Source organism: Peromyscus californicus, unplaced genomic scaffold (genome assembly GCF_007827085.1).
Source record: "Peromyscus californicus insignis strain IS unplaced genomic scaffold, ASM782708v3 Scaffold_11__1_contigs__length_118956290, whole genome shotgun sequence".
In the NCBI taxonomy this organism is placed as follows: domain Eukaryota; kingdom Metazoa; phylum Chordata; class Mammalia; order Rodentia; family Cricetidae; genus Peromyscus; species Peromyscus californicus.
This window is the reverse complement of record NW_026294402.1, coordinates 39,659,464-39,686,067: the sequence shown is the minus strand read 5'-3', so window position 1 is coordinate 39,686,067 and position 26,604 is coordinate 39,659,464. Positions and strand designations below refer to the sequence as shown.

The 26,604-nt window shown below is 53.1% G+C and overlaps 1 protein-coding gene and 1 long non-coding RNA gene across 3 annotated transcripts; one reads left to right on the top strand and one right to left on the bottom strand.

Moving 5' to 3' along the window:
• Positions 1-1,274: 1,274 nt before the first annotated feature.
• On the top strand, positions 1,275-21,380 carry LOC128122979 (uncharacterized). 2 transcript variants are annotated; one of them, XR_008222544.1, is made up of 4 exons: positions 1,275-1,376; positions 2,023-2,859; positions 10,834-11,018; positions 21,154-21,380. It is a non-coding gene; the product is annotated as an uncharacterized LOC128122979 (long non-coding RNA). The 2 variants fall into 2 exon arrangements; XR_008222543.1 differs by lacking the exon at positions 21,154-21,380 and having other exon boundaries at positions 10,834-13,312.
• Positions 13,428-18,029, bottom strand: Fxyd2 (FXYD domain containing ion transport regulator 2). Its single transcript, XM_052758880.1, has 6 exons — positions 17,691-18,029; positions 15,617-15,655; positions 15,388-15,462; positions 14,138-14,174; positions 13,957-13,987; positions 13,428-13,701 (listed from the first exon to the last, which is right to left on the bottom strand). The coding sequence occupies exons 1-5, from the start codon at positions 17,704-17,706 to the stop codon at positions 13,963-13,965; spliced, it is 192 nt and encodes a 63-aa protein (XP_052614840.1). The 5' UTR covers positions 17,707-18,029; the 3' UTR covers positions 13,428-13,701; positions 13,957-13,962.
• Positions 21,381-26,604: the final 5,224 nt, after the last annotated feature.

Sequence of the window (26,604 nt, the reverse complement as noted above, 5' to 3'; positions counted from 1 at the left end):
GCCCTAAGTTTGGCAGTCCTCACACTGGACTGGTATCTCTGGCCTCTCAAGGTGAGCTCTTGGCAGGATGCTGGCATCTACAGACATACTGACCTCAAAGCCGAAGTAGTCCTGCCAAAGGCGTGCTCAGCTTGCATCACTGCCATCTTCCTGATTGTCATTGTGGAGAGCTTTTGGGGGTTCCGAGTGCTTCATGTCTTCTTCTCAGATCTTCATAAAATAGGGCCAGAGGCCAGGCAGGGTGACACACACCTTCAATCACAGCACTCGGGAGGCAGAGGCAGGTGGATCTCCTGAGTTCAAGGGCAGCTTGATCTACATAGTGAGTTCCAGGACAGCCAAGACTGCATAGAGAGATCCTGTCTTGTCTTAGAAAGACGGCAGGGGGTGGGGGTGGGGGTGGGGGACAGAGTGCAGCCACTGATGCTCAGAGGGGTTGTGGTGTGCCTGAGACAGGTTTGCGGTGGAGCCGACACAGCCCAAGTTTGGGATCTTCCAGGCTGAAGAGTGTGTTCCTAAGCTCAGAGCTTATGGGACAGTGCATGGGATGATCCAGTTGATCTGCAGTCACAGCTGATCCTCCTTTATTATCTAGCATCCCAGGGGGGCTGGTGAATGTTGGGTATCTGACTCGTCTTCAGGTGGGATGTATTTGGGTAGTTCACAGGCAATTCATGCCTCTGTCCCATGAAAGGGACAGCTTGCAGGAACACTCTTGCAGCCCCAGAACAGCTCACCTGGCTTTGCTTTCACACAAGGTCTTGCTAGGGGACCCGGGCTGAACTTGAACTCTTCCTTCTGAGTGCTGAGATTACAGAAGGGCCCCACCATGCCAGGCTTGCTCACTTTATCCCACAAAGCCGCAGTGGTACGATTTAAGTCCCACACGCCTGTGGACTTTGCTGCCTGCCAGTGAGAACGAGAGAGCTAGAAAGGAGGAGGGAGAGAGGGAGAGAGAGAGAGAGGGAAAGGCAGGGGAGATCAGGTGTAAAATAGATGGAACCAGCAGCTGGTCTGTGTAAGCTTGGAAGCACAAGGAACATTTCAAAGAAGAGGGATGTGGTGGTGACTTGTCAGGCCTGAAGGAAACACGCGACTCTCCAGATTTTGTGATATTTGTAATTTTTTTCACAGTATGTCAGTCTTGTGTGTGTGTGTGTGTGTGTGTGTGTGTGTGTGTGTGTGTGTGAATGAGATCTGTACGTGTTCATGTATGTGCACATGTTGATGTCAGGTGTCTCGCTCAGTGGCCGTCCACTTTATATGTTGAGACAGGATCTCTCACTGAACCTGGAGCACACTGATTCAGCTAAAGAACCCGGACAGCAAGCCCCAGGGTTCTTCTTGTTTCTGCCTCACCAGCACTGAGATTACAGGTGCGTGTGACTCCTAGCTTTCATCTGGGTGCTGGGGGACCCAAACTAAGGGCCTCGTGCTTGTACAGCGAACACTGTGCCAGCTAAGCCACCTCCCAGCCCCATCATCATTTTTATCTTTCTAAATTAGCAATCACATTTTATCTATTTTTAAACATTTTAAAAATAAATTTATTTATTTACATCCTGGCCAAAGTTTCCCTCCCTCCTCTCCTTCCAGTTCCTCCCCCCATCCATCTCCCTCTGTTCCCACTCCTCAATCCACTCCTCCTCCTTTTCAGTTTAGGAAAGGGCAGGGCTCGCATAAGTATCAACAAAACATGGCATATCAAGCTGCAGTAAGACTAAGCACCTCCCCATGTGTTAAGGCTGGGCAAGGCGACCCGATATGGGGGAGCATGTTCCCAAAAGCCAATAAAAGACTCAGAGACAGGCCCTGTGTCCACTGTTAGGAGTCCCACAAGAGGACCAAGCTACACAAACGTCACATATATGCAGAGTGCCTAGGTCAGTCCCATGCAGGTCCCTGGTTGTCAGTTCAGTCTCTGGGAGCCCCTGGGAGCCCAGGTTAGTTGATTCTGTGAGTTTTCTTATGGAGTCCTTGTTCCCTCTGGTTCCTACAATCCTTTCTCCTCTTCTTCTGCAGGATTCCCCAAACTACTCCTAATATTTGGCTGTGGGTCTGCGTCTGTTTCTAAACATTTTTTAGGAGATTTGTTTTATGTGCATGGGTGTTTTACCTGCACATATGTCTGTGTACCACATGCGTGCAGTGCCTGTGGAAGCCAGAAGAGGGCGCTGGATACCTTGGAACCGGAGTTACAGATGATGGTCAACTGGCCTGTGGGTCCTGGGAAGCCACGCCAGTCCTCCGGACAAGCAGCCAGTGCTTGTCATCTCAGCCATCTCTCTAGCACCTTGCCTACTCTCAAATCTGTAACTTGGACTGTTTTCTTAAGATTCAGGCTCTAGAAATCCTAATTCATTCCAGAAATTTCACCGGGTCCCAGAGTGGCCTAGAGCTGGGCAGGAACAGATCTCCTGGATCCTGACGGAGGGTCCTCAGTCCATATGTAAGCTGCATCTTCGTGCAGTGCTGTGAGGACTTGGAATTGCCACCTCCCTGGGAAGAGCTCTTCCTCTACAATGACGAAGACAGATGTTGAGGCAGTGCCCGTGGTCATGATTCGCTAGAAAGCGGGTCTGCTTCTCCACAGGCTCCGCCTGGTAGTGCTCACACTTTAGAATCTTGGGACAGAGGTGCCTCAGTGCCACCCTAATGTCCTCCCCTCCCTCCCTTCTGTTGCTGTGACAAGCTGTCAGTGTTGAGGACGGAGCCGCTCCTCAGAGCTGGAAGTCACTGGAAGATGGCATTAGCTCCTCCTGCCACCCGGCCCAGGAACTGTGAAGAGGAAGAAATCCCTCCTGTCAGGAGTTGAGTCAGGGGACCAGGGTGGCTGACAATGAGCAGAGGCTTTGTCAAGTGAGTGTGGGACACACAGGATGCTGGCGGGGGGGCTCCCCTCTTCTGGTCCCATCTTGTCTCTGGGCTCTCTCTAAGCCTCCACACAGATGCTTTATCAATCTTGGTTCAAGAGCTCCCTCCTCACCCTGAAGCCTAGCCTAGCATCACCATGCACACATTCTGGTCTCTTGAACCTCATCCTCCTGGCCTTTCTCTGTGCTCTGTGCCTGATCTTTCCCAGATGACAGCTTTCCACACCATGGAGAAGAGCCACCAGGGCCCCAAGTGTTCTTTTCACGAGGCTTCATTTCCCAGCTCTATTGCCTTCCATCTTAACATGATCGCTAGACCCTTGATTGTGCTGGCTTCCTTTCTGCCCCACCCCTCCCCCCTCACTCTATAGTACAGGGTGGCCTAGAACTTGAGATTCCCCCTGCCTCAATGGGCATCATTTTGAGTGTGTGGTTACAGGTATTCACCACCATGCCCGGATAACATTTCCCTTTAAACGGAACAGACCCAATGCAGTAGAAGTGGTCTGAGCAGGTGAGTACAGGAACTGTCATCCCCCGAGGGAGCCCACCAGTTCTGACTGCTACTCTGGGCCCTTCAGGTTTGGTGAAGCACATTCCCATGGCCCTGGTATGGATTGTTGGGGGAGAGGTGTAATTAAATGCATTATTTACTGAATATTGGGAGTTGGGACCAGAGGTACCACATACACACACTGGGGACGTTGGTAATAGTGAAGTAGGGGGTCAGTCCCACAAGGCAAAAGGCAACAGCGAGGAGGAGAGCCCAACCTCAGGCCACTGTGGCATGGAATGCCACATCCTTAGCCAAGTTGACCCCATTTTTAACAGCCTCAGCTGACAATGTGAAAAGATCAAGTATGGCGTTTCCCGAGTGTTTCATCAGAAGGTCACAGATGACAGACAGAAACAAACTTACGGTCGATGGGTTTGGAGAACCCTGGGATAGCTGGAGGTAAATGGGCTTCTCCCGAGAGCCTGCAACGTGCCAGAGGGGTGCTGAGACTCCATGTGCAGCCACAGCACGAGGCTTCCTGACTTCTTTTGGCATAAAATCTTTGTCCTTTTACTATATACAACTCACCCATGACCCTCGAAGGAAGCACACCCCTAGGACTTCTACTCTATTTGTTCATTTATTGTGGTGCTCGTGACTGAACTCAGGGCTTTGAGGATGCTAGGCAAGCCCTTGACCACCGAGCTACGTCCCCAGCCCCATTCTTCATTCTTCTAGCAGAACACAGTCACCCACTCCCCACACCTTAAAGGTTCCGATAAAACTCCGGATGATCCAACTCAGAGCCTCTGCCCTCACACTTACCCTGAACTGGGGAGAAACACAGAGTGGCCCCCAAGGCTCACAGTCAATAGGGCAGAATGGGGGTTGGGGGTTGAGGACCATCTTCTGTAAGCAGGGTCAACCAAGCACAATGGGTTAAAATGACAGCCAGACGCTGGGCAACCAGGCAAGTCACCACAGGGCAGAAACAAGGCTCTTTTCTTTAAAATAAATATTATGTGTGTATATACACACATAATATTTATGAATGCCGAAGAGCCATGTGCATGCAGTGCCCACAGAGGCCAGAAGAGGGCAATGGATCCCCCTAGGACTATTGTGAGCTGCCATGTGTGAACCAGGGTTCTCTGTAAGAGTAACCAGTGCTCTTAGCCTCTGAGCCATCTTTCCAAACCCTTCCTTTTCCTTTTTTTAGGGTTACATGTAGCCTAGGATGGCCTCAAACTTTCTAAGAGCCGTCCTATATCTACAATGGTGTTCACGTCGCTGGCGGGGCTGCCTCTTTCTCTTGCACAGTCTGCTCACCCCTCCACACTCCAGCTGGACATTTTCTACGCGTTCGTTGAGTGAATCTGGGACGGTGTGGTTGGGACAGACGGCTTTTCAAATCTCACTGAGGGTTAAGGTTTATGGAAACTATGAAAGAGTTGCTTGAATTCAGAGAAAGGGGCGGTCAGCACAAACGGAGGTAGGATTTGGGGGACAGGAAATCCCAGGGTTGGCCTAGTGTTGGCGAAAAGGACACAGGCCGTGTCTGCAGCTGAGACAATCTCACACTGGGGCATGTGGCATCTTAAGGATGTCTTCAGCAACGCCGTAGTTAGTGCCCTGAAGCTAAGCAGAATCAACCAACTGTTTGTCGGCATCAGCTGTTCCATTTGGCAAATTTTAGCCAGGGCCATGGATGGCTACTCATCATGATGACTGTAGCAGGCCCTGGTGGTGGCTCGGTGCCACACTCAGGTCCTCAGGACATTGCAGCCTAACCTCACGCAGTCCGAGAGGGCCAGGGTCTTGTCCGCCGTTCCCACTGGACAGCCGAGGTTCGGAGGAACTGGCTAACTTGTCCTCACACAGATGGTGACCTCTGTATGGTCACTGGTGGTGGTGGCAGTGTTTGCTGTTACCGTCCCCAAGCAGATCTGACACAGAATTTCAAACATACTCAAGCAGGGAGAGCCATCTATTGGGCCACCTGGCGCATTTCCCAGCAGCACTTGCTATTCACTTGAGGCCAGTCTGGTTTCACAGGTTACCCCACAACTCCTGCTCATCACCTTGGATTTTTACATTTCTATTCTATTTGTTATTATGAGGGTGTGCACGCGTAAATGCCACGATGTATACATGTGGAGGTCAGAGAACAACTTTCAAGCATCTCTTCTACCATGCTTTTATCCACTGAGCCATCTCCCTGCGCACCTTGTATTGTATTGCATTATAGGACATCATCAGTAGACTTTGCATCCTCCTGGCAAAGTACCCAGGACCAGGGACATCCCAGTCCTGCCCCTCTCCCACCCATGTTTCACGCTAGCCACTGTTCCAAACACCCCCGCGTTCAGACATGGAAGTGAGTTGTGGGGCAGCCTGTCCTAAAGCCCTGGCCTGGCCCGACAAGTGGCTTCTCTGAGTCACCTATGTGTCTGTACCTGGAGCTTCGTCCCTCAACCTGGCTTCTCTTGAGACAGAAACAACGGGATGTGGCGGGGCTCTCGCCGTGAGCACAAGTCTTTCTAGACCAGGTTGGTCCTAAACTCACACTCTGGTCGTGCCCTTGTTAGTTCCTGCTTTGGGCTAGAGGGAGGGCAGGAGGAGAGGCAGTCTCTCTGCCTGGGAGGGAAGGACTCCCTCCTCTTTCCCATCTAAGAGCAAGAAGTACAGATGAGTTCAAAGAGCGGTAAGCTTTCTCAGTAGTTTGGCCAGGTGAGCATACAGTACCTATTGTGGCCAGCAGGTGTCGCCTGGAGAGCACCAGAAACCATGGGTGGTGTGGGGTGCTTACGATGAGGTTTTCTTTCAGTATTAAATCCTATTGGACCTGGGAGAAGTGAAATGAAGTTCCCCCCGTACGGATCTGTCTTGGTGGATCTGGCACTACTTAGGTCTCGAGTGACGCGTTAGAGAACCTGACGTGTGTTTGCATCAGATCCTAGAACCAAACTGGCATCAATAGTCCTGTTCTACAGATGAGGGACCCAAGGCTCTGGAAACCAAGTGGTTTCTAAATGATACACAGGCACCGAAGGGCAGGGCTTGGAGCCGGGCAGGGCTTGACTCCAGTCTCCTGGCTGTTCCGGGCACTGTGCTGAGGCACCGGGCATCCCTGCTAGCTGGACCTGAAGGAGAAGATGAGGTCACAGTTGCCCTTGGCCCTCTGGGAAGAGGTGAAGGAGCAAGGTGCTCTCGGGGCCATTGGCACGAGACCCGCTGTTCTCTGAGGACATCTCCCTCCAGTTTCAAAGTCTGCCTTTCAGTGAGAGGGTACAACTAAATCAGTGACTTCTAACCCCTGCCTTGAACGAACACACACACACTCACACACACACACACACACACACACATTCACATACATGATGACTCACACATTATCACACACACATACACACACACACACACACACACACACACACACACACACACACACACACGTGCACAAATTTGGAGAGAGAGACAGCCCTAAGACCGCCTGTGTTTTACATCTTCTACAAGTTGGACATAAGCAGCTTCCCAAGAGTCACAATGGGGCTTGGGCTGGCATTTGCCCCAAGGGATGCTCTGTGTGTTTCTGATCAGCACTTTTAAAATAATTTATTTATTTATATTTTATGCACACTGGTGCTTTGCCTGCATATATGTTTGTAGGAACATCCCCTGGAACAGGAGTTACAGACAGTTGTGAGCTGCCATGTGGGTGCTGGGAATTGAACCTGGGTCCTCTGGAAGAGCAGCCAGTGCTCTTAACCACTGAGCCATCTCTCCAGGCCCCTGATCAGCATTTTTATTGACAATCTCCACGCTAGTTTCTCAAAAGGCCTAATGCAGTGCTGGCACATGCTGGCTGTTCAAATCTTCAATCAAAGCACATGGCACACAAGACCAGGTCTGAACTTGCCTTGTCCCTCAGCTAATTCCCTTTCTGTTTGGTAGCAATCTATGGCTTTGTCACAGATGAGAAACTGAGTCACAGAGTGAGCTCTGCTTCACACTACCGGTTTCCTGCCTTGTCCGGTCTTTGCTCCCACAGGATCTGAGAGGAGGGAAGCTCTGAGTCTAGGTGACAGCCAGGTTTCTAGATCTGCTCAGATGGGGGTGGTGACATCAGGAGTCTATGAATCAGTGGCATCAGGGTTTTGCCTCAGTTGGTGAAGGGCGGAACGGGCAAGCCCCTCCAGGAGGCCCGAAGGTTAAACTGTCACGTTCACACTCCCTGAAGGGATGGTTGTGGGGGGAGGAGGGCAGAGTGTATCCCCCCAACTCTGCTTGTTCTCTGTGGAGGTTTGCTCACTGAAGAAGACTCTGCTCTCCCTGCTCTGATTCAGTATGGCCGCAGTCCTCAGTGAACCTTGTAACAGAGAAGCTGGTTATGTGGCGCCCCCTCGTGGCCGACGGCAGAGCTGCAGGCTGTGCTGAAATCTCTACTACCTCAAATTGTGTCTCACAGGGAAGACGGCAGCCTGCCCGCCCCATCCCAGCTTGTGTCCATCTCGACCTCTGAGACTTCCTAGGAAAGACACAGAGTGTCCTCCAGGCTGGGCCCCTTGTCCTCCGATACGTGGACCAAGCGCTGGAGAGGGGGTTCCTGGTTGTAATTTGCTTGCTGTTGCTGCGATGAAACATTCTGACTAAAGGCAACTGGGGAAGAAAAGGGGTTTATTTGGCTTACCCTTCCGGGTCACAGTCCATCTTTGAGAGAAGTCCAGGCAGGTACTCAAGCAGAGCAGGAATCTGGAGGCAGGAGCCGAAGCAGAGGCCATGGAGGGGTGCTGCTCACTGGCTTGCTTCGCATGGCTTGCTCAGTCTGCTTTCTTGTAGAACCCAGGACCACCAGCCCAGGGGTGGCCCCACTCCCACGGACGTGCCTACAAGCCAATATGATGGAAGCAATTTATCAGTTGAGGTTCCCTCTTCCTGGATAACTCTAACTTGTGTCAAGTTGACAAAAAAAAAAAAAAAAAAAAAAACCCTAACCAGCACATTCCCTGGGCCACGTGGGCCTAATTTCTGTCATGGCATCCAGTGTTGTGAGGTCACAGCTTGGGACGTGGCAGTCCTGACACACTGGGCCATCTGTCCTCAATAGGACGAACAAGTCACAGAGAAAAGTGACAACACTGAGAACAGGAACAAAGGGTCCAGGGACCCTCCAGGTCCAGCTTGGAGGTCCTGTCGTGATGTTTAAATAGACAGCAAGAGGGATGCGGAGCTAGGCGGCCCAGGTCAAGGTGTGGTCCAGCCCGCCCTGCCCCATCACTGCCTCAAGTTCCTCCTGCAAGGCGTTCTGACGAGTCCTCAGAACCGTGTGAGATCTCGTCCCAGGAGACCAGCTCCCCTCTGGCTGGCACTATGGTCTCAGTCTTTTCCTTCTCCCAGCTTGAGATTCCTGGGGAAATTCCAGTTCTTCAGTGAGACCATTGTTGCAACAGGTGATGAAGGAGACACAGAATTATCTTCATGACTGCTCAGACTCTTGCATTAGTTGAGGCCAGGCTACCCTCTGCCCAGGCTCTCTTTGTCTATGGGTTTCTCTACCTCTTCCCAGTTCCAACACAACTAGAATCATACTCACCCCCTTTCCTCACATAAACGGAAACATACAATCCAGAGACCTTTCCCACATCCTCCCTGTTCTCAGTATAATAGACCATAGATCACCCTTTCCCCTTGTCAAGGGAAGAAACCGAGATACCCCAGGTAAGGGAGCAGAGGGTCCAAGGGGTGAAGACATCCCACACATAGCCAGCCACATCTATACCTCAGCTCATATGGGACTGGGAGGGGTATGGGTGTTCCAGTCTGTCTCTGGTATTTGGTTATCTTGAGGGTGGACTCCTAGGGCACAGCCACTTTGCCATCCCTGGACATGGTGTCCTGAGAAGAAGGGGCTGGACAGAACCTTCCCAAATCATTGGCGGGAAGGTTCCAGGAAAGCCAGTGGCCTCGAGTGTTAGCTTGGAGATAACGCCCATCACATAGTCACTGGCCCAGGGTCCAGCGAGTTTTGCTGGTTTCCAAGACTTAGAGGACGAAAAGAAGGCTGTCACTGGGATAGATCTCAAAGGTCCCCCATTTCAGTGAGCCTACACACCACTGAATCTACCCCAGACCCCATCCTGAACAGCCCTCCTCACCCCTGTACACTGGGCGGGGGAGGGGGGAGTCACTCCTGGTTCATTCTTCTTACTCTAAGCAGTCAGTGTGGTCACTCACCAAGCATTTACTGGGTATATCTTCTGCTGGAACTGGGGTGGGCACTAGGGGCATGGATGAACTCCCAGGTATTATTCCCACCCTGGAGTACATAATCGTCTGGGGCCTAGAGTAAAGGAATGTTCAGATCCAAGAAGATACATCATTAGGGCCTCAGGAAGGGTCCCAGAACAGCTGAGGCCCGTTCTGCACCCCCTACTCCTGCTTGTGTCTCCTGGTAGCTGAGGTGTCTGAGGGTTCGAGGCCTCTCCTGAATAACTTTATTAACCTCGTAGTGAATGTTTGGTTTGCAGACGGGAGACCTGCAATGTTATTCATTGAAGAGCCAGGACGCTGAGTTCCAGGCGGTCTGTGTAAATGTACATTCAGTTACTGATTGACAGGCCTTTCTGGGGGAACAAACAGAGAGAAGTCACCATGCTCCTGGAGAGGGCCAGCCTGGCTCCTTCCTCTGCTTCTCCAGGTGTCTTTGTGGCTGCCTTCCTCACTTACCAAGCTGGTGTGTACACGTGGCTGTGTGCATCTGCTGCACATTAAGAACAACTCACTGTCCTGGGTTCGGAAGAGAATTCGTTTCAACTCCAACTTCCCCTTCAAAGTTACCTTGATTTTTGTCTCCCGTTTTGTCTCCCCAAAGCCAAATCTGGAGACAGACAAGGACCTTTCCAAGGTCATACAGCAGGCTCAGGGGCCAGGCTGCTAGGAAAGCCGGTTTCCGTTTCCAGAGTGTGGTCTGCAGCCTGCAGCGCTTCAGGGCCCTTCTCAGCCACCAGCTGCTGCCCCGGCTGGGTGGGGAGTTCCCACCGTCCATCGCCCTCCCGCCTGGCTCACCCGGGCATATTCCTCCCAGTAACCCCATAAGGTTCTTCCAAGAAGCAGCAGTGGGAAGTTCTCAAAGCAGGGAACCAGGTTGAGAGATGTAAAGACAGACAACAGCACTATGGAATTATGGGAGGGTCACACTCGGGGTCACATCAAGCAGCCCAACAGGCTTCGAGAAATAAACTTGCCAAATGGAGCCTGAAGAGTGGCACTGGCCCCTGGGCCTCCCAGATGTAAGGCCCATGACAGCTGGGTACCCCCCCACACACACCTTAACCGTTCCCTATTACCATCTCCCTTGTCCTGCCAGTGTCTGGCTGAAACCCTGAGCTTCCAAATTCTGAGTAGGATTTTCCCCCCAGTCCCTCAGCTGTTCAATTGCAGTAACACAAAGTGTTCCCAACCCAGGATTCCTGAGAATGGAAGGGGACCTGAGTTTCCAGAATCTTCTGAGGCTGGACATTTGGACAGCCCCACAGCTCTCACTTGCAGCCCATGTCTCAGTGCTGCTCTCCTAACACACCTGACTGTGGCTGCTGCGTCCTGGACTCTGAGGCCCAAGCTGATCCATCTTCTAGACTGGAACAACAGAGGTGAGCAGCCGTGGCATTCACCAAGTAGGGCATCTGTCACAGCTGAGAAGAGTAGGTCTCATGGTGAGGGTTGGGCTTCCACCATCCAACTGCAGTTCAGAGCTCAATCACCTGGGGTGCACATCTGCAGGGAGGCACTCCATCCCTCAGACTCAGTCCTCCCTTTGCCCTGGACCCACCTCTGTCCTAGGAGCCCCTCATTCTGCTGTGGGTAGGACCAGCAGATCTACTCAAAACGAGTCTTTTGGGGGCACCCTCTTCCTTACTGAACCGAGAACTCAGCCCAGAACTGCTGAGATGAGGTGGGGGTGATCTCCCAATCTGCCAAAGCTTTTAGAAAAACTGGAGGCCCGTGCGAGGAGTCCTCACACTTCAGATGAACCAGCCTCCGTCCCAGCTTCTGATCGGGAAGCCAAGTCCGGACAGGACAGGGCCCCACCCAAACCGCCTTTCCCAAGATGGGCTCATGCCCTTACCCTGGGTGTCCCATACTCGGGTGTTAGTGAGTTTGGAAGAGGGCATATGGAAATGGGGATAGGATTATGATGATAATTCAAGTTGTGCGGTCTGAGGCTTCATGAAAAGGAGTCCAGAGCCTTCCCAGAAAATCAGGCGAAGGCCGGCAATTCAGGAACTGCAATATTATGTGACTCTGAGTAGGTCGTGTGCTCCTTCTGGTGGTAGAAGGAGGAATTGCACCCCAAGGCCTCTAGGTCTCCAAGCTATGTATCCGTGAGGCAAGGGTCACTTTCAAGACTCGATTTATATTCTGTAATTCAGTACAGCTCTTTAGAGTGAAGGGCAAGTTCAGTAACTCTCAGTGTGTGAATTTCCAGGAGAGTGAAGGGAACTGTCCTGGCCCAGAAGCAGGTCACAGAATCAGAATGTCCCCTGGAGCTGTGGTCCTCAGCCCTGGGCAGGCTCACTGAGCCTCAGCCTGGGTGAGGGCCCCAGAGGGCATGGGGACAGGAAGGCAGGCTCGCCAGCTAATCTCATGCCTGTGCCCAGCTCTCCCTGCTCAAGGATGACATACGGGTAGGCCCAGGTCAGGCAAAGTCCCCAAGGTCCACCTCCCGTGTGCAGGTCTGGTCACTTAGAGAACAGAGCAGGAGACATGGTGAGAGGTTGAGGGAGGAGAAGTGACCCATCCAAGACCATTTAAGTGATGGGCTGGTGAACAGAACATTCTAGAAATGTGACTTCTTTCCAGGGCTCCCACTTCTCTGTAGTGAACCACAGACCTTGAATACTCTGCCTTGGCCCTGCATCCAGAAACCTTGAAGAGCTTAGCTCCTCCCCAGTCCTAACCCTGGCCAGATCTGCTCGACCTCTGCTCATTCCTCCCACCCTCTAGAAGGAGCTCAAGCATAGCATAACCAAGTTCTACTTAATGGTGGGGTCACATTTTGTCAGTGGTGTGATACGGAGCCTAGTAACCAGACTTTACCTAGTTGGCTACTGGTCTCAGCTGGCTCCCGCCCTTCCACCCCAGGCTTCTCTATCTCTTAGTTCTCACAGAAAAAGGCAGGCAGGATGTCACCCTGTGTAGACAAGTCACTGCCTTTCTTGCGGGGGAGGGGTTAAGCGTCCCCTCCCATACAATGGAATGGTCTCAAAGGACTGTCCTCAATTACCTAGGGATGAATGGGCAGGTGGGTAGGTGGGCTTCAGAGCCTAGGGGCAAAGGGTTAGGACAGAAGGCTTAAGTACCCAGTGAAATGGCCTGTCCACCCTGACTGTATGGTCCACCCAAACACAGTCTGTTCCTTTCAAATGCTGTCACCCAGGGTTCTGCTCAGATACTCTGAGATGCAGATAAGGAAGCCAGGCACCAGATGGTACCAGCATCCTGCCAGCCCTCCAGTCTCCTTGGAGATTTCATGTGAACGGAGGGAGAGGGAGATGGACCCCTTTGTAGGTCTCTGTCCGGATGGACAGGGCTGAAGGAAGCAGTAACCATGGATTCACTCTCACTGTTCACTCTTGGCCCAGGGACGAAGCAAGCCAACACCCAAATAGATGGCTAGGACGGGGTCCAGCTGGAGTTCCTTGGGCACCACCCACCCAAGGAGGGTGGTTTGACGGGTGTGCCGGGAACATGAGCTGAAGCCCAGCACCAGGCTTTTCAGACCCACCCACCCTGAACAGCAGTGCATCTTGATGAAACCCGTGAATGTGGACACAGACAGCTACCTCTTAGGTGGCCAAGAGCACCCAAGAAGCAAGTTCCCCATGGAAGCACCCAGGCTTCAACAGCAGCAGCATCCAGCATGACCCAACAGACCCAGTCACCTTCAACTTAACACCTTCAGACTTCTGCAAGGCACCCAGAAGTCAGGCAGAGGTCTCTGTCCCCAGCTATTCAGGGGTGAATGATGAGGGACCCAGAGATGAGCACACCAAGTCTGCTTTCATTGGCAGGTACTTGCTAGAGTGATTCATTGGAAATCAGTGAGATGAGGCTGCATGTGTACCCCAACTTGGAACAGGAAGTGGGCTTGTCAGAGGAGTTGGGGAGGGGAGGAAGGAAGTTAAGGATCAAGAGGTATGAGTGGATGGCCATGAAGGGGTCATAGTGAGCCTGGCACATCCTTCAGCCTGAGTGCTGACTGATGGAACAGCGGGGTACAGCTGGGGAAGACAGGCATCCGTGGTGCCCACGCACTGGTGGGTATTGGCAGCTCTGGAAAGACAAAGGCAGGGGTTGAGCTGGGAAGGAGGCCTCTGGGGCTGGGACTTTTGTCCCTGTCCCTCTTACCATCCCCAAGGACCCCTCTGCAGCCGCCCTACTCCACACATCCCACTCCGGACCTCAGTCCTCACTTTAAAACATTAATGGGGACAGCTCCCCCCGGCCCCCCAGAATTCTCTCTGCTCGCTGTCTCTTGTTCACAGGCATTCTCTACCCAAGCCCTCATGCCCCTTAAAGAGAACGTACCTCCTGTCACAGCTCATCTTCGTTGACCTGCCTGGGATGGGGAAGAATGAAGAGAGGGTGAAGGCAGAGGGAGGGGAAACCTGGGGTCCCCCAGATTGTGGGTCCCCTCCTCCTCATTAGGGAAAGCTTCCTGCCCTCCTCCCTGCCCCACCCACCTTGCCAGATCCCCGACAGCACTCACCTGTGTCTCTTACTGCCCCCACAGCGGAATCGTTTGCCTAGAAAAGATACAGTAAAGTTTGTTGCCATTTTCCAAGGAGACCCTGTTGCCATTTTCCAACTTTCTGCCAGGCTTGCTCCTCTCCCCCCCTCCAGTGGGGCTCGGAGTCTACATTTAACTGTTTCTCTGTTTATATAGGGCTGGACCACCAAAGAATTGGTCAATCAACAACCATTCACTGCACCAGCTCTGTGGTGGACTGTGAGCATGTTGAAAGTGTCAGCTGGGACCAGAGTTCATGCTGCCACCAGCACAGTGTTGGGCACAACAGGGCAGCTGCTTGGTACACACTTGGAGGAGGACAGGCCAAATCCAAAGTTCAAATCCCTGCTTAGGCTCATAACTTCTGAGAAACGGCCCCCCTTCCCCTCCAAGACAGATGCAGGAGCCCAGCTTTCACGGGGGAGTGGCAGGAACCAGAGCATGGGGGAATCCCAGAACACAGAAGCCTGTTGGCTTCACCGAGCATCTTCCTGATTGTGATTCTGGTATTTTTCTTTTGGTGGCAACGAGCATTTATTGAGCACTTGCTGTTGTGCCTGCCAGCGCTGGAAGACATCTAAGGACTTTGTCCTCCCCCTAAAACCCTCCATGGCTACCCCGGATCCTTCCTAATGTAACCCCCTCACCCCTATAGATGTCTTAGGATGCTAGTTCAAATCTTACAAGACTGATGGAGATTGTCCCCACTAAACAGGGAAAATGGAGCCTCCTCCATCCCAGAGTTGGGATAAGTCAGTTGTAGGCCCCAGGGCCTGGATCCCAGCCCTGCTAGTTTCCAGCAATACGGGGAAGGGTGGATGTCAGATACATCCAGGGAGGGAAGCTGCCACATGTCTCTCCCCATGAGTCTCACTGTCCATCTCAAACGCTGACAGTGGGGGCATGGGTACTGTCCCTCAGTGCGCTGAGGCCACCTAATGGCCAGGGTGGCTAGGGTGTGGCCACCTCAGGAGATGTCCAGATAGGCTTAGGATCCGCCCTGCCTGCTCCCTTGGCCTCTCCTGTCCCAGTTATTGCCAAGCCAGACTCCTCTCTCCGTTTCCCCTTCCAAGGCCACGAGGGGGCACCCTGAAGGAAGCGGGAGCCTGCCCTCTGTCCCCTTACACACACTTCCTAAATTCCTCCTCTGGCTGGTGGAGTGTGGGCTGGGAACTTGTAAGCGCCCTTACTGTATGACTTTGGGAAATGCCCCACCAGTCTCCACTTACTGAGGAGGATGAGGAGCCCCACGACGAAGGCCAGGCCCGCGAAGATCAGGCCCCCTTTGCGGACAGTCTCGTAGTCTTGGAAGAGAGGAGACATGCGTGGTGGTGTAAGCACAGCCCCTCGCAGACCTCCCAAGTCCACCCACCAGCAGCCCCGTGGTGTTGAGAGCAGATAGCCGGGCACAAGGGCTGGGAGCCAGCTGATGGGGTGGGCAGGGGAGGACTGGCTTACCATAGTGGAATGGGTCCTCTGCCCCCTTGCCGCTGCCACCTGAGGAGAGAGCCAGGGGTGGGATGAGCAAGATATCACAACCCCAGAGCCGTGGGAACACTGGACTTCTCAAAGGATCCCCAAGGGCCCAGATGGGCAGGGGAAAGTTGGGGAAAAGTGGACTGGACATCCACCCCAAGGTTATATCACATGGACATCCTGGGATCAGATTCGGGGCATCTGGAGTGGAGATCTGGGTGGACTGGACCAGGAAGGGGGATGATACCCTCACAATCAAAGGAGGGTGTGGTCCTCCCCAGCTCCCTGCTGGGGAGGACAAAGGACAGGCCAAAGAGCGGTTCCGGGGAGGCTCCTTAGTGGCCTCTACTGACATAATTCCACTTTCTCAAGGAGAAGCAATATCTAGGGAATAAATGAAAGAGTAAAACAGAGCCTCTACGCTCAGGGAACAGGAGGAGGGAACCATGGGCCCTCTGGAGTTTTTGTAAAGACCCTGGATATCGAAGGCAGAATCGGGGCTTGACTCATCCTGGATTCTACTCTCCTATGTCGTGGTCCTCAGGGTAAACTAACAAGAGTGAGGAATATGCACTCAGTGTCCGGGCACTCCAGACCCAAGTGAATGCAAGAGCGGCTCAGACCACCAGTGGGGCACTGTGTTATCCCCCTCTAACCCACCAGAGGTTGAAGCGCAGACAGGCTAAGTAAGCCACACAGCAGGTAAGGGGCAGAGCTGGGATTTGAACCCAGGCAAAGGGTCACTCTGAGTCTCAAGTGACAGGTAGGAAGAGTTGTCCACATGCTGTATGGCCCTGGCCCTGCCTCCTGTGGTCCCCTTCATCCTGGTGAAAGCAAATATTCCGCTCTTCGCCCCCTGAGCTCAGAGTACTTGCCTTTGGATGGCTGGTGGCACTGGCCAGCAGAGCTGCGGCCACCCCACCCCCTCCATGCCAGCCGCACCCTTTGCTGTCCTGCTGGAGACCCTCTTGGCACTAGGGGGCTGAGGCCCTTTCTAAAGGAGTGAACAAGTTAGTAATTCCCAGGCAACTTTGAACTGTGTCCTTGTTGTGGCTAGCCACAGGGCCTGGTGAGCCCAGCTGTTTCCGGTGGCCAGAGGGGGTCATTGCCTCACAGACCTTGGGTTTGGGTTGTTCAGGAAGGCCAGAATCTGAGGAGAAGCCACAGGGACCCAGGCTGGGCTGCTGTGCAGTGAGTCTCCCCAGCTTCAGTTATAGTCAAGGTCATGTGGCGAGCTAGTGCCAGCCTCAGCCACACCCAAGCCGGGACTCCCCTTCAGAACCATTTGGTGAGCCCCACCAGCGCTCTGGGCCAGAACCCTGAAGATATGTGGGTCAGCAGGGTCCCTATTGGGCTCCAGGCCTGAGTCTGTGGATCCCAAAACTCAGGGCTTTTCTTGTGACCCCAAGCCAGCTGGGGAAGGCTGGCCGGGACTGCTCTTCCCACTCCCAACCCAGGCAGCCTCTGCCCGCTTTGTGGCCTTAGTTCTTCAACCAGTATTAGAAAGTCACACTGGGCAGGGTGTGGGAGGCTGAGGCAGGAGGATGGCAGTGGATTTTAGGTTATTCTGGACTTTACAGTGAGTTCAGGCCAAGATTCTGTCTCAAAAACAAAGTCACACAGGAACACATACACAAGCAAGCACACTCACACTCACACACACACACTCACTCACACACACACACACACACTCACACACTCACACTCACTCACACACACACACACACACACACACACAAACTTCTGCTGCTCTGACTTGTACTATTCTGCGTCTTTTCTGTGGGGGTGGAGGAGTTGGGGCCCTTCTGATTGCTAATTTTCTTAGAGAGCCACTGGCTGGAAGCCCAGAGGCAAGGGAGCAGGAGGGGAAAAGGGGGGTTCAGATGCCCACTGAAGGCAGTCCCAGAGGGGAAAAGGGGTTCAGATGCCCACCAAAGGCAGTCCCAGAGGGGGAAGGGGGTTCAGATGCCCACTGAAGGCAGTCCCAGAGGGGGAAGGGGGTTCAAATGCCCCCCCTGAAGGCAGTCCTGCCAGCCCCACCGGGCACTGCACTCACCATCACCAGCCATCATTTCCCCGGCCTCCAGGGCTCCTCCACAGTCTTCCTACAGCCTCTACTTCAGGGATAGTGTCTGCCGTGGGGTGGCCAGGGCAGAGGTGGGGGGCATTAAATATTAACTGTGTCAGGTAATATTTACCCTGGTCACAAGAAAAGCCGAGTGTGCTCAGAGGGGCTCCTGCTGAGCCAGGCAAGGGGGAGGCGTTGGGGGGAGCCAGAGGCAGGGAGGGGCGGGCTGCAGTCTCCAGCCCCTCCCAAAGGAAATTTCCAGAGAGCAAGGCCCGGATGGGCAGCAACAGTATTCTTCCATCAGCTGGGGAAGCCGCAGCTGGGCTGAGGAAGTGGAAGTTTCAAGATGCACTCACTGTGAATGGCCCGCGGGGGGGGGTGGGGGGGGGGGGGGGGGGTGGGGGGGTGGGGGGGGAGTACTCTGTCAGGTCGAAGTCCCTCAGCCCCCAGAGCTCCCTGCCAGCCCCTGTGGATAGATAGCACCATGGCAGCTAACATTCTCATGGGCACTCATGTTTCCCTGAGGGGTCCCGAAGGAGCCTGGCCTGCCTCCCCCTCTCACCAAAGTCCTCTGAACCTTGGGGTCCACGGCAGGATGAGGCTCCGTGGCATTGCTGTCCCTAACAACCAGTCCCGACTTCTTTCATTTACCCTGATCCTAAGGGCGCATTTAGCCACTCACACCTCAGTCTGAAATGCATCCCTGGCTATAATGTCTTACCCTAGTGCCCGGCACGCCCTCCTAATGTGGCTGTCCACCATGCACTTAAGACTTTCAGGAAGAGGCCCACGCTTGCTCTTCTGGCTTATGGAGCATTTTCTAGCTGGCTTCTCCCTCTCGGGTTACCTCCCTACTTGACATGAGCTCTCTGAAGCACAGAGAAGTTAGGGGCCTTACCCAAGGTCACGTAGCCAGTGAGAGTTGATACTGATAGCTGCTCCTGCTCCTTCAGATCCAGGGCACAGACGCTTTGCCCATCCTTACCAGGCTGTCCCCCACTTCACCGTGACTGTCCCCTTGGGAACTATGGTGTGGGTTTTCTGTGAGTACTATACAGCCTTTTGGGGGTTCTAGACAGTAGAATTGGCCTTCAACAGACTAATGTCCATCACTGGCAGATGGTATATAGTTAGATACGTAGATGATAGATACATAAATAGCTGATACACACATACATATATACATACATACATACGTATGTACTTACATACATATATACATATGCGCATTCATACAGGCTACATAGGTGATAGATGGATAGATAGAAAATAGATTGATGGAGAGATGATAGCTAGGTGGATAAAAGCTGGATGGATAGACAGACAGAGAGATAAATGATATCTAGTCCCCTGGGGCAGTTCAGTCCTTCTGAAGGGAGGGGTTCCTTCCGTGAGTCCCCCTCAGCCAATGCCAGGGCACCGGTAGCTGTGCTCACACCCTGGCTCCACCACTTGCTGGTCCTTTGACCTTTGGCATTGTGTTTTTCTCTCCACGCCTCTGTCCCTTTGTCTATACAGTGGGCAGGGCACAGGACTCAGGGAAGTGTGTGGGGACTGAGTCAGGCTTATCAGAATATAGCCTGGGACAGCGGGTAGCACGTTTCTGCATTGCTTAAAAAGTGACAGACATCGGCCTCGTTTAATATTACCATCGGAAAGCCAACCACTCTCTGCTAAGTAGATGAGAGGAGAGAAACAGGGCCCTGGCTGTGCAGCTTTGGAGTTCTCACGCAGCTCTCCTGAGCTTTCAGAGCCCAGTGACATGCATTCATAAGCATAGACAGCAGCCCTGCCCTGTGAGAGACTGCACCCACATGTGAGGCTCTCGGCACTCACAGACCCCCATTTAAATCTCTAGTAGCCCCATTTGACAGACGAAGAAACTAAGGCTGAACATTTGCTTCCCCCAACCATTTCTAGGGGGGGCTTAGTGCCATAGCCCTCCAGAGACCAGAAAAAAATGAGGTCAAGGAAAGGGGAAGCCTGGAACACAGAAAGGGGAGAGCCAGAACTGGAATACCCAGGTCCCAAGATGGCTGGCAGAGCTGGGACCATTCTTCACACAGTTCAGCAGCACCCCCAGCCCTTGGTGACTACCTTTTAAGCCCCCACGAGTTCTCTCTAGAGTAAGAGATGAAAAATCGGTAGCAAGTTAGAAAGACATATGACAGATAGAAAGAAAGAAGGATGAATGGGTGGATGGATGGATGGATGGATGGATGGATGGATGGATGGATAGATGGGCAGGCAGGTAGGTAGACAGGTAGGCAAAGCCACAGGAAAGCAGAATGACAACTACTTTTCTGCCCAGGCATTGGGAAAGTAACCCCTCCATCACCACATGATTCAGTAGGAAAGGACAGGACTAGCATCATCCCGTTTTACTGAGATGCAGCCATAACTTGCCAGAGAGCAGGTAGTCAGAAAGTACGGGGACTAAGATGTGACTCAGCAGTCTGAAGTCAGATGGATAGGCACACAGCTGGGTGAGGAGGCTGATGAAGAACTGATTCCCCAGCCTCTGGTTCAGAGGTGCCTTGAACATCACAGCAGGCCCAGGACTCAGTACTGAGGGTCCTACTATATTAGGACAGCCTCTTCCATTTCTGCTTCTCCCACAATCGTGAGGGGCCAGCAGCTGTGTTTGAAAGTGATTGGTGGTCCCCCAAATCCAAGTTGGAGAGGGCAGGGGTAGAGACAGGCTTGGGAGACTCACCCAGGTACCACCTGTCCATGGCAGGAGCCGCTGGAGGTGTCTGAGGTATACAGGAGCCAGGGAGTGCCTGCCCTTGCCTGGGGCTTGGATAGGAAGAAGTGGCACTTTCTGCCTTCGTGCTAGATGGGCTGAGCTGGGACAGGAAGAATGAGACAGGAGGAGGGGCTGGTGGGGGAATTGTTACCCTGCACCTGCCTGCCTGGGCTGGTTGGAGCAAGGGACCCACGTGAGGGTAGGGAAGAGTCTCTGGCCTCCACGAGCCTGAGTGTTCCAAAGGAAGGGGACACTCAGATCAACAAAATGAACTGCAGCATCCTCTCCTTCCTCTGCGGGGACCTTGCTGCTGCAACTAGTGGTCTGCATTGTGTTGTCTAAGAGGGTTTCTAGAAGGGCACTAGTCAGGACACAAGCTGGCAGGACCAGAGCATTGCCCCCGCCCCCGGGTTTCAGACTGGCAGCTGAAGGAGACACTCAGAGGCAGGTGTGAGTCCCCAGCCTTCACTCAGGAGATTTTCATCCAACCATCCAGTGGGCCCCACCCTGCTGTCTCTTGCCCCTGGGCCTATTCTGAAACCCGGAGTCCCCTGAGAGCAGGCAGGAAGCTGTCCCAGGTGCAGTGGGGACTTGGTGCAGGAAGCTGCTCCAGGTGCAGTTGGCCACCAGTGGGCAATGGCTGGAGCCACAGTTGGTTTGAGGGTGCTCCCATGGTGGCCTGTCCTTCCTCTCCACCTACAGCTCCTCACTTAGCCCTGGGGACATGTCCCACTCATGATGTCACACCTGCATGAATGCACCCATGGGATCCCAGCAAGAGTTCCGGCGCATAATGAGGTCCTCTGAGGAGGGCTGAACTTTCTGTCAAGGGAGCAGATGAAAGGCAGAATATCTTCCAGTCCCCAGGGCTGGGATGGCGCCAGGAGCCAACAAAGGAATAACAGGACAGCCGCTCCGTGGCTCCCAGGGTCTTTGTGCCCTGGCCACTGTGACAGGCCCAGAGCAAGGCCTCTACAAGAACTCTTTGTTGGCTGACTAAGATTGGACCACAGGGTCTCCTCGAGGCTCCCATGATCGTCGTGATGGGCCATTCCTCAGCGATACCAGCAGAGCATGGGCAGTGCTGGGTCTGATCACCTTGGTGACTGGCCTCTCTGTCCCTCACAGTAGCATCCCGAGAGGTGTAGAAATGATATCCCCAGGGAGATGGAAGCACTTTGAAATGCTGGCCTGACCCCTTAGCCGGGTTCTCTGGGTAAGCTGAGTTCTGTCTTAGGGCTCTGAGCTGGCAGCATCCCCACCCCTACCCCCGGACACTTGTGAGATGAAGGGCAACTCCACCCAGTGACCCTGTCACATGTTCCAAAGTGGAACTCTTAACCTTCAGGTAGCCTGGAGCCCTGAGTGGAAATTCCCCAAGCCAGGCACTGGGGGAGTCCAGGCAGCACCAGTGGCCTCGGCAGACCTCAGCAGGATCCCCACTTCCCCACAAGCCCACCATGAGTTCCCTCCCAGCCTCAGGGCTGTGAAAACAGACATGCTCTTCCCTGATAGGCACCCTGTGCTCCCTCCCACCCAGCCCTTCACTTGTAAAACCATCGCTGTCCTGCCCAAGAACCTCTGAATACTATTTCTAAGTTCGGGTCCTTCCTGTGTCTCTTTGGTTTCTAATTATGTTTGTTTGCTTGCTGATTGATTGATTGATTGATTGATTGATTGACTGCATGTATGAGAGTTTCCCTGCACCATGTGCATGTCTGGAGAACAGAAAACAATTTGTGGGACCCAGGAATAGAACTCAGGTTGTCAGGCTTTGGCAAGTGCCTCTCCTTGCCCGCTTGCTGGCCACCCTTTTGTGTTCCTTCTGGATCTCACCCTAGTGTCCTCTCTGAGCCTGTCCTCAACTTTTCTGCTCATCTGTCTATTCCAACCACACTGGCCCCTGAAGGCTCTCTGACCTTTCTGGACTCATTCCTGCCTCAGGACCTTTGCACAGACAGTTTTCAAGTACTCAGCCTCCAGGGTGTTCCCTCCACCCTCAGGTTTTTCCTCATGGGCTTCACTCAGAGACCCTCCTAGATACCCTTTCTAAATTTTCAAACTCCCCTAGCACAGAGAGGTGGCAGCATTTTCCAGGGATTCAGATAGCCCCTAAGCTTGCCTAAGGCCCACCTTCTCTCCTGTCTGCCACATGAGCGCAGCAGGTAACGGGGCCTGGTTTCTCCTAGAGAGGCAGCTGGCACTTAGCACCCTTGTCCTCAGACTCCTCTAACACCCCGCCCTGACACACACACACACACACACACACACACACACACACACACACACACACAGAACACTCACACCACACACACACACATACACACCACACTCACACACACACACACCATACTCACTCACACACACACACAAACACCACACACTCACACACACACACCACTCACACACACACACCACACACACACATACCACTCACACACACACACCACACTCACACACACACACACACACACACACACACACACACACACACACACCACTCACACACACCACACTCACACACAAACACCACACACACACACACACACACACACACACACACACACACCCTCTCCCAACCCCGAAAGCCCAGGTGAGAGTTAAGAGCTGCTGAGATCTGCTCAGCTGACCTTTCTCATGTCTAGGTCTTTCCTCAGAACTTCCATGTCATCTCCCAGCCAGCCAAGACCATCGTCAGGGTTTAGCCAATGCTGGGGACAAGGAGCCCTCTCTGAGACATCTGAATCCCCTGCAAAGGGACCCTGTCTCCTGCTCCCCTGAGAGAAGCTGAAGGGGTATTTCCTCCCATGTCTGGGCACACAGCCCCTTAAAGCCAGACCACCCCACTCTAAATCCTTCTGTCCACTGACCTTGCCCTCCTGACCCAGTGAGCCAGGAGAAGGGTGACTCCCTGTATCCTGCCATCTGAAATTCGTGGTAACACCTACCTCAGAGGCTTGATGTGGGAGGAGGTCATTAGGCGAAGTGCTTGGCCAAAGACGGTCCCAACCATGGTAGTACCATTCTCTGCCCTAAGCTGTGCTGGGTCCCCAGGAGATAAGATTGCTCACTACATCCCTTTACATGGCGCAGGAGCCCCACTGACTTCTCCTGAGGGCTCCCTGACAGCTGCCTCCTGCTCCAGTGCCCCAGCCGGATCCCCACCGGCCATCACCACCACTGGCCCCAAGCTTCCCTTCTTGCCTGGGAAAAACACAAGAGCACGCTCTCGCCATCAATGTCTCAGCCTCCATTCTCCTTCTCAGAGTCTTGCCTGGAGCAACGAGGCCATAGAAATGCTACTCCATGGGCCATGAAAACGCTACTCTACTGCTTTTTAAAAGAACGGGGCAGGCCAACAGCCTCTGGGTTTCCTTCTCAGTTGGGTTTCTCCAGAGTGGAGCCCCTAAGAGGCATCCAGGTCCACCCTCCTTTGTCCTCTAAGACCCTGAGACCAAGGCAGTCTTTGGAGCTAGGGGGAGGGGTCCCTCTTTCATCCTTGTTGTGCCCACAGCGACAGGGACCTCAGTGGCTGTGCCTCATTCCCCCCACGTCCTCCAGGCAGCTCTGTGGACAGTCCCCATTGTATTGTGGGTAGGGAGGTCACAGGCTGGGACATCCAGCTGGTCATTGTCTCCTTAATGCCAACAGGAAGCATCAGAGTAGAGGTCCTCACCACCAGCCTTCCCGAAACAGGACTCTCCGGCCCTCCAGCCAGAGCTTTGTGATGTTTCCTGCCAGAATCCATAGCATTGCGCTTCGGGCCCTGGCATCATTTCCTCCATGTGGTGTCGATTCGTAGCTCAGAGGAGCTTCAAAAGGGTGGAAACTCAAAGCCCCAAGAAAGCCCTGACTCTGAGCTCACGCTCCTTCTCCAAGGTATGGTCCCCATGGATACGGGGCAGAGAAGGAGGCCGCTCCTTGTAGGCCCCATCTGTGCTGGCTGGCTAGAGATCCCAAGCCCTAAAGAGTGCCAGCTCCTGTGTCCTGCTGTGACCACAAGTGCCAGCTCCCTGGGGTCTTATAAATCAAGGGCTTGGAGGAGGTGGGCCCCATAAGACGCAGTCCTTAAGTGTTGCCTTCAAGATAGCCCAAGCGGTGGGGCACAGCGGTTCTGGGAGCTGCCAAAGGGCAATGTTTGCTGAGGCTCAAGGTCACCACGTTATGGCAAGGGCGAACCCATTAGCCCAGCCTCCTACACAGAGAACAGCCTGGAGAGAAATGCATTCTTGACTTTCTCAGAACTCACACCTGGCCTTCACCTGGAACTGACCTGTTTCTAGTGGCTCCCTGTGGCCACTGCCTTTGCAGAGCCTTGGGGACATAAGCCATACGTTCCCCTCAGATGTGACTCCTGTGACTTTCGTGTGGCCTGTGACCATCCTGTCCTGGCTTATGGGCATACACAGATCACCACATCCACTCACTCTCTGTACCATCCATCACTGAGACGGAGTCCAGCCCTCCCCATGTGGCAATGACTCCCTCTGTTTCATGGTTCTGGAGCATTCCAAAGATCTGCTTTGCTTTTCCTGACATTACAGCCAGCCAGGTTTTGGTACCACTGTTTCACAGAGTGGGGGCTGCAGGTAATACGTGTACAAGCCAAGACTGGAACCCAGGTCTAAGGGACAGGTAGGGACTCTTGCTGTCAATGAGGAGGCAGTCCTTATGCAGCCAGTGTTGACAGTACTGGTAACATGGCATCTTCATGTAGAAAGTTCAGTGGTGTGTTCTTATGTCTACTGTATTGCTGTAACTCAAGGAAGTAACAGGAAACCACTGATGAATTCGGTGTATAGTGTGTATATATAGTGTATAATATAGTGTATAGTAGAGGCTTCTTTTGTATATATAGTGTATAATATGGTATATATATAGTGTATGTATAGTGTATAATATGGTATATATATATAGTGTATGTATAGTGTATAATATGGTGTATATATAGTGTATGTATAGTGTATGTATAGTGTATAGTACAGGCTTCTTTTGTATATATAGTGTATATATAGTGTATAATATGGTGTATGTATAGTGTATAGTACAGGCTTCTTTTGTATATATAGTGTATATATAGTGTATAATATGGTGTATATATAGTGTATGTATAGTGTATAGCACAGGCTTCTTTGGCTCAATGGCTTTCCCAAGTCACACAGCCAGCAGGAGGCCTACCCTACCCTGAGGACATCATAGAGAAGAAGGAAAGTGACAGGAGAGGTGGGGGCTGAGGCTCACACAGCTGGGGAGAAGAGGGGCCCACTTCCGGAAGGCCCGCTCCTCCTACCCACTACCCCGAGTCCTTCAGGACGTCAATGCCAGCATTGCCCCTTGGCAGGGCACCTCTTGTTGCTCCAGGCCATGGAGCTGGTGCTGGCTCCCGGAAAACCAGCCGGTGGTTGGCTGGAACTGGTTGATTCTGCCAACTGGGAGCTTAGGGGTGATGGCAATGACTCACTAATGGCAAGAGGTGGCTGTTCCCTCCTCTTTATGGCCTGAAGACAAGTATTTTCAAAGCTCCTCCCCTGGCTTGGGCAAACACACCTGACCTTTCTTGCTTTTCCTGGGCCTCAGGGGAAGGGAGCGCAGAGCAGCAAGGGACAAGGTGAGCACCAGCCTGAGCTGGAGAGTTCTCCTCACAAGCCAGTCCTGTGGAGGGCAGAGCCCTGCCTCCCAGAAGCGGGGCACGGGGGAGCGGGCAGAGGCCTTGGCCTTGGGGTGTGCTTCAGCCCAGCACCCTCTTCCCACCTCTGCTGCCAGCGTTAACTTTTGCTCTCTGCCTCTGCCCCTCTTCCAAGAATAGTCTGGCCAGTTCTAACCTACATCCTGCAAGAAAAAAAATAAATAAACAAAACCCTCAAGAGGCTGAGGGCCATAGCGTTTGGTGACCCAGGCGCAGATTAGTGGCATTAAAAATGAGCAGTAGCAACTTTCAAAGAGGCTTGAACATCTTTGGGGTCAAATTCATATGAGATGGGAAGGTTCTGGGAGGTCAAATTTGGGGGACCCTCAAGGTCACTGAGAGAACAAGGGACTCACTGACCCTTATAGCGGCACTGTAGCATTCCCATCCAACCAAGTAAAGTGGCCACATTAAACCAAATCACAGGATTGGAAGATGTAACTCAGTCAGCCACGAGCTCACACGGC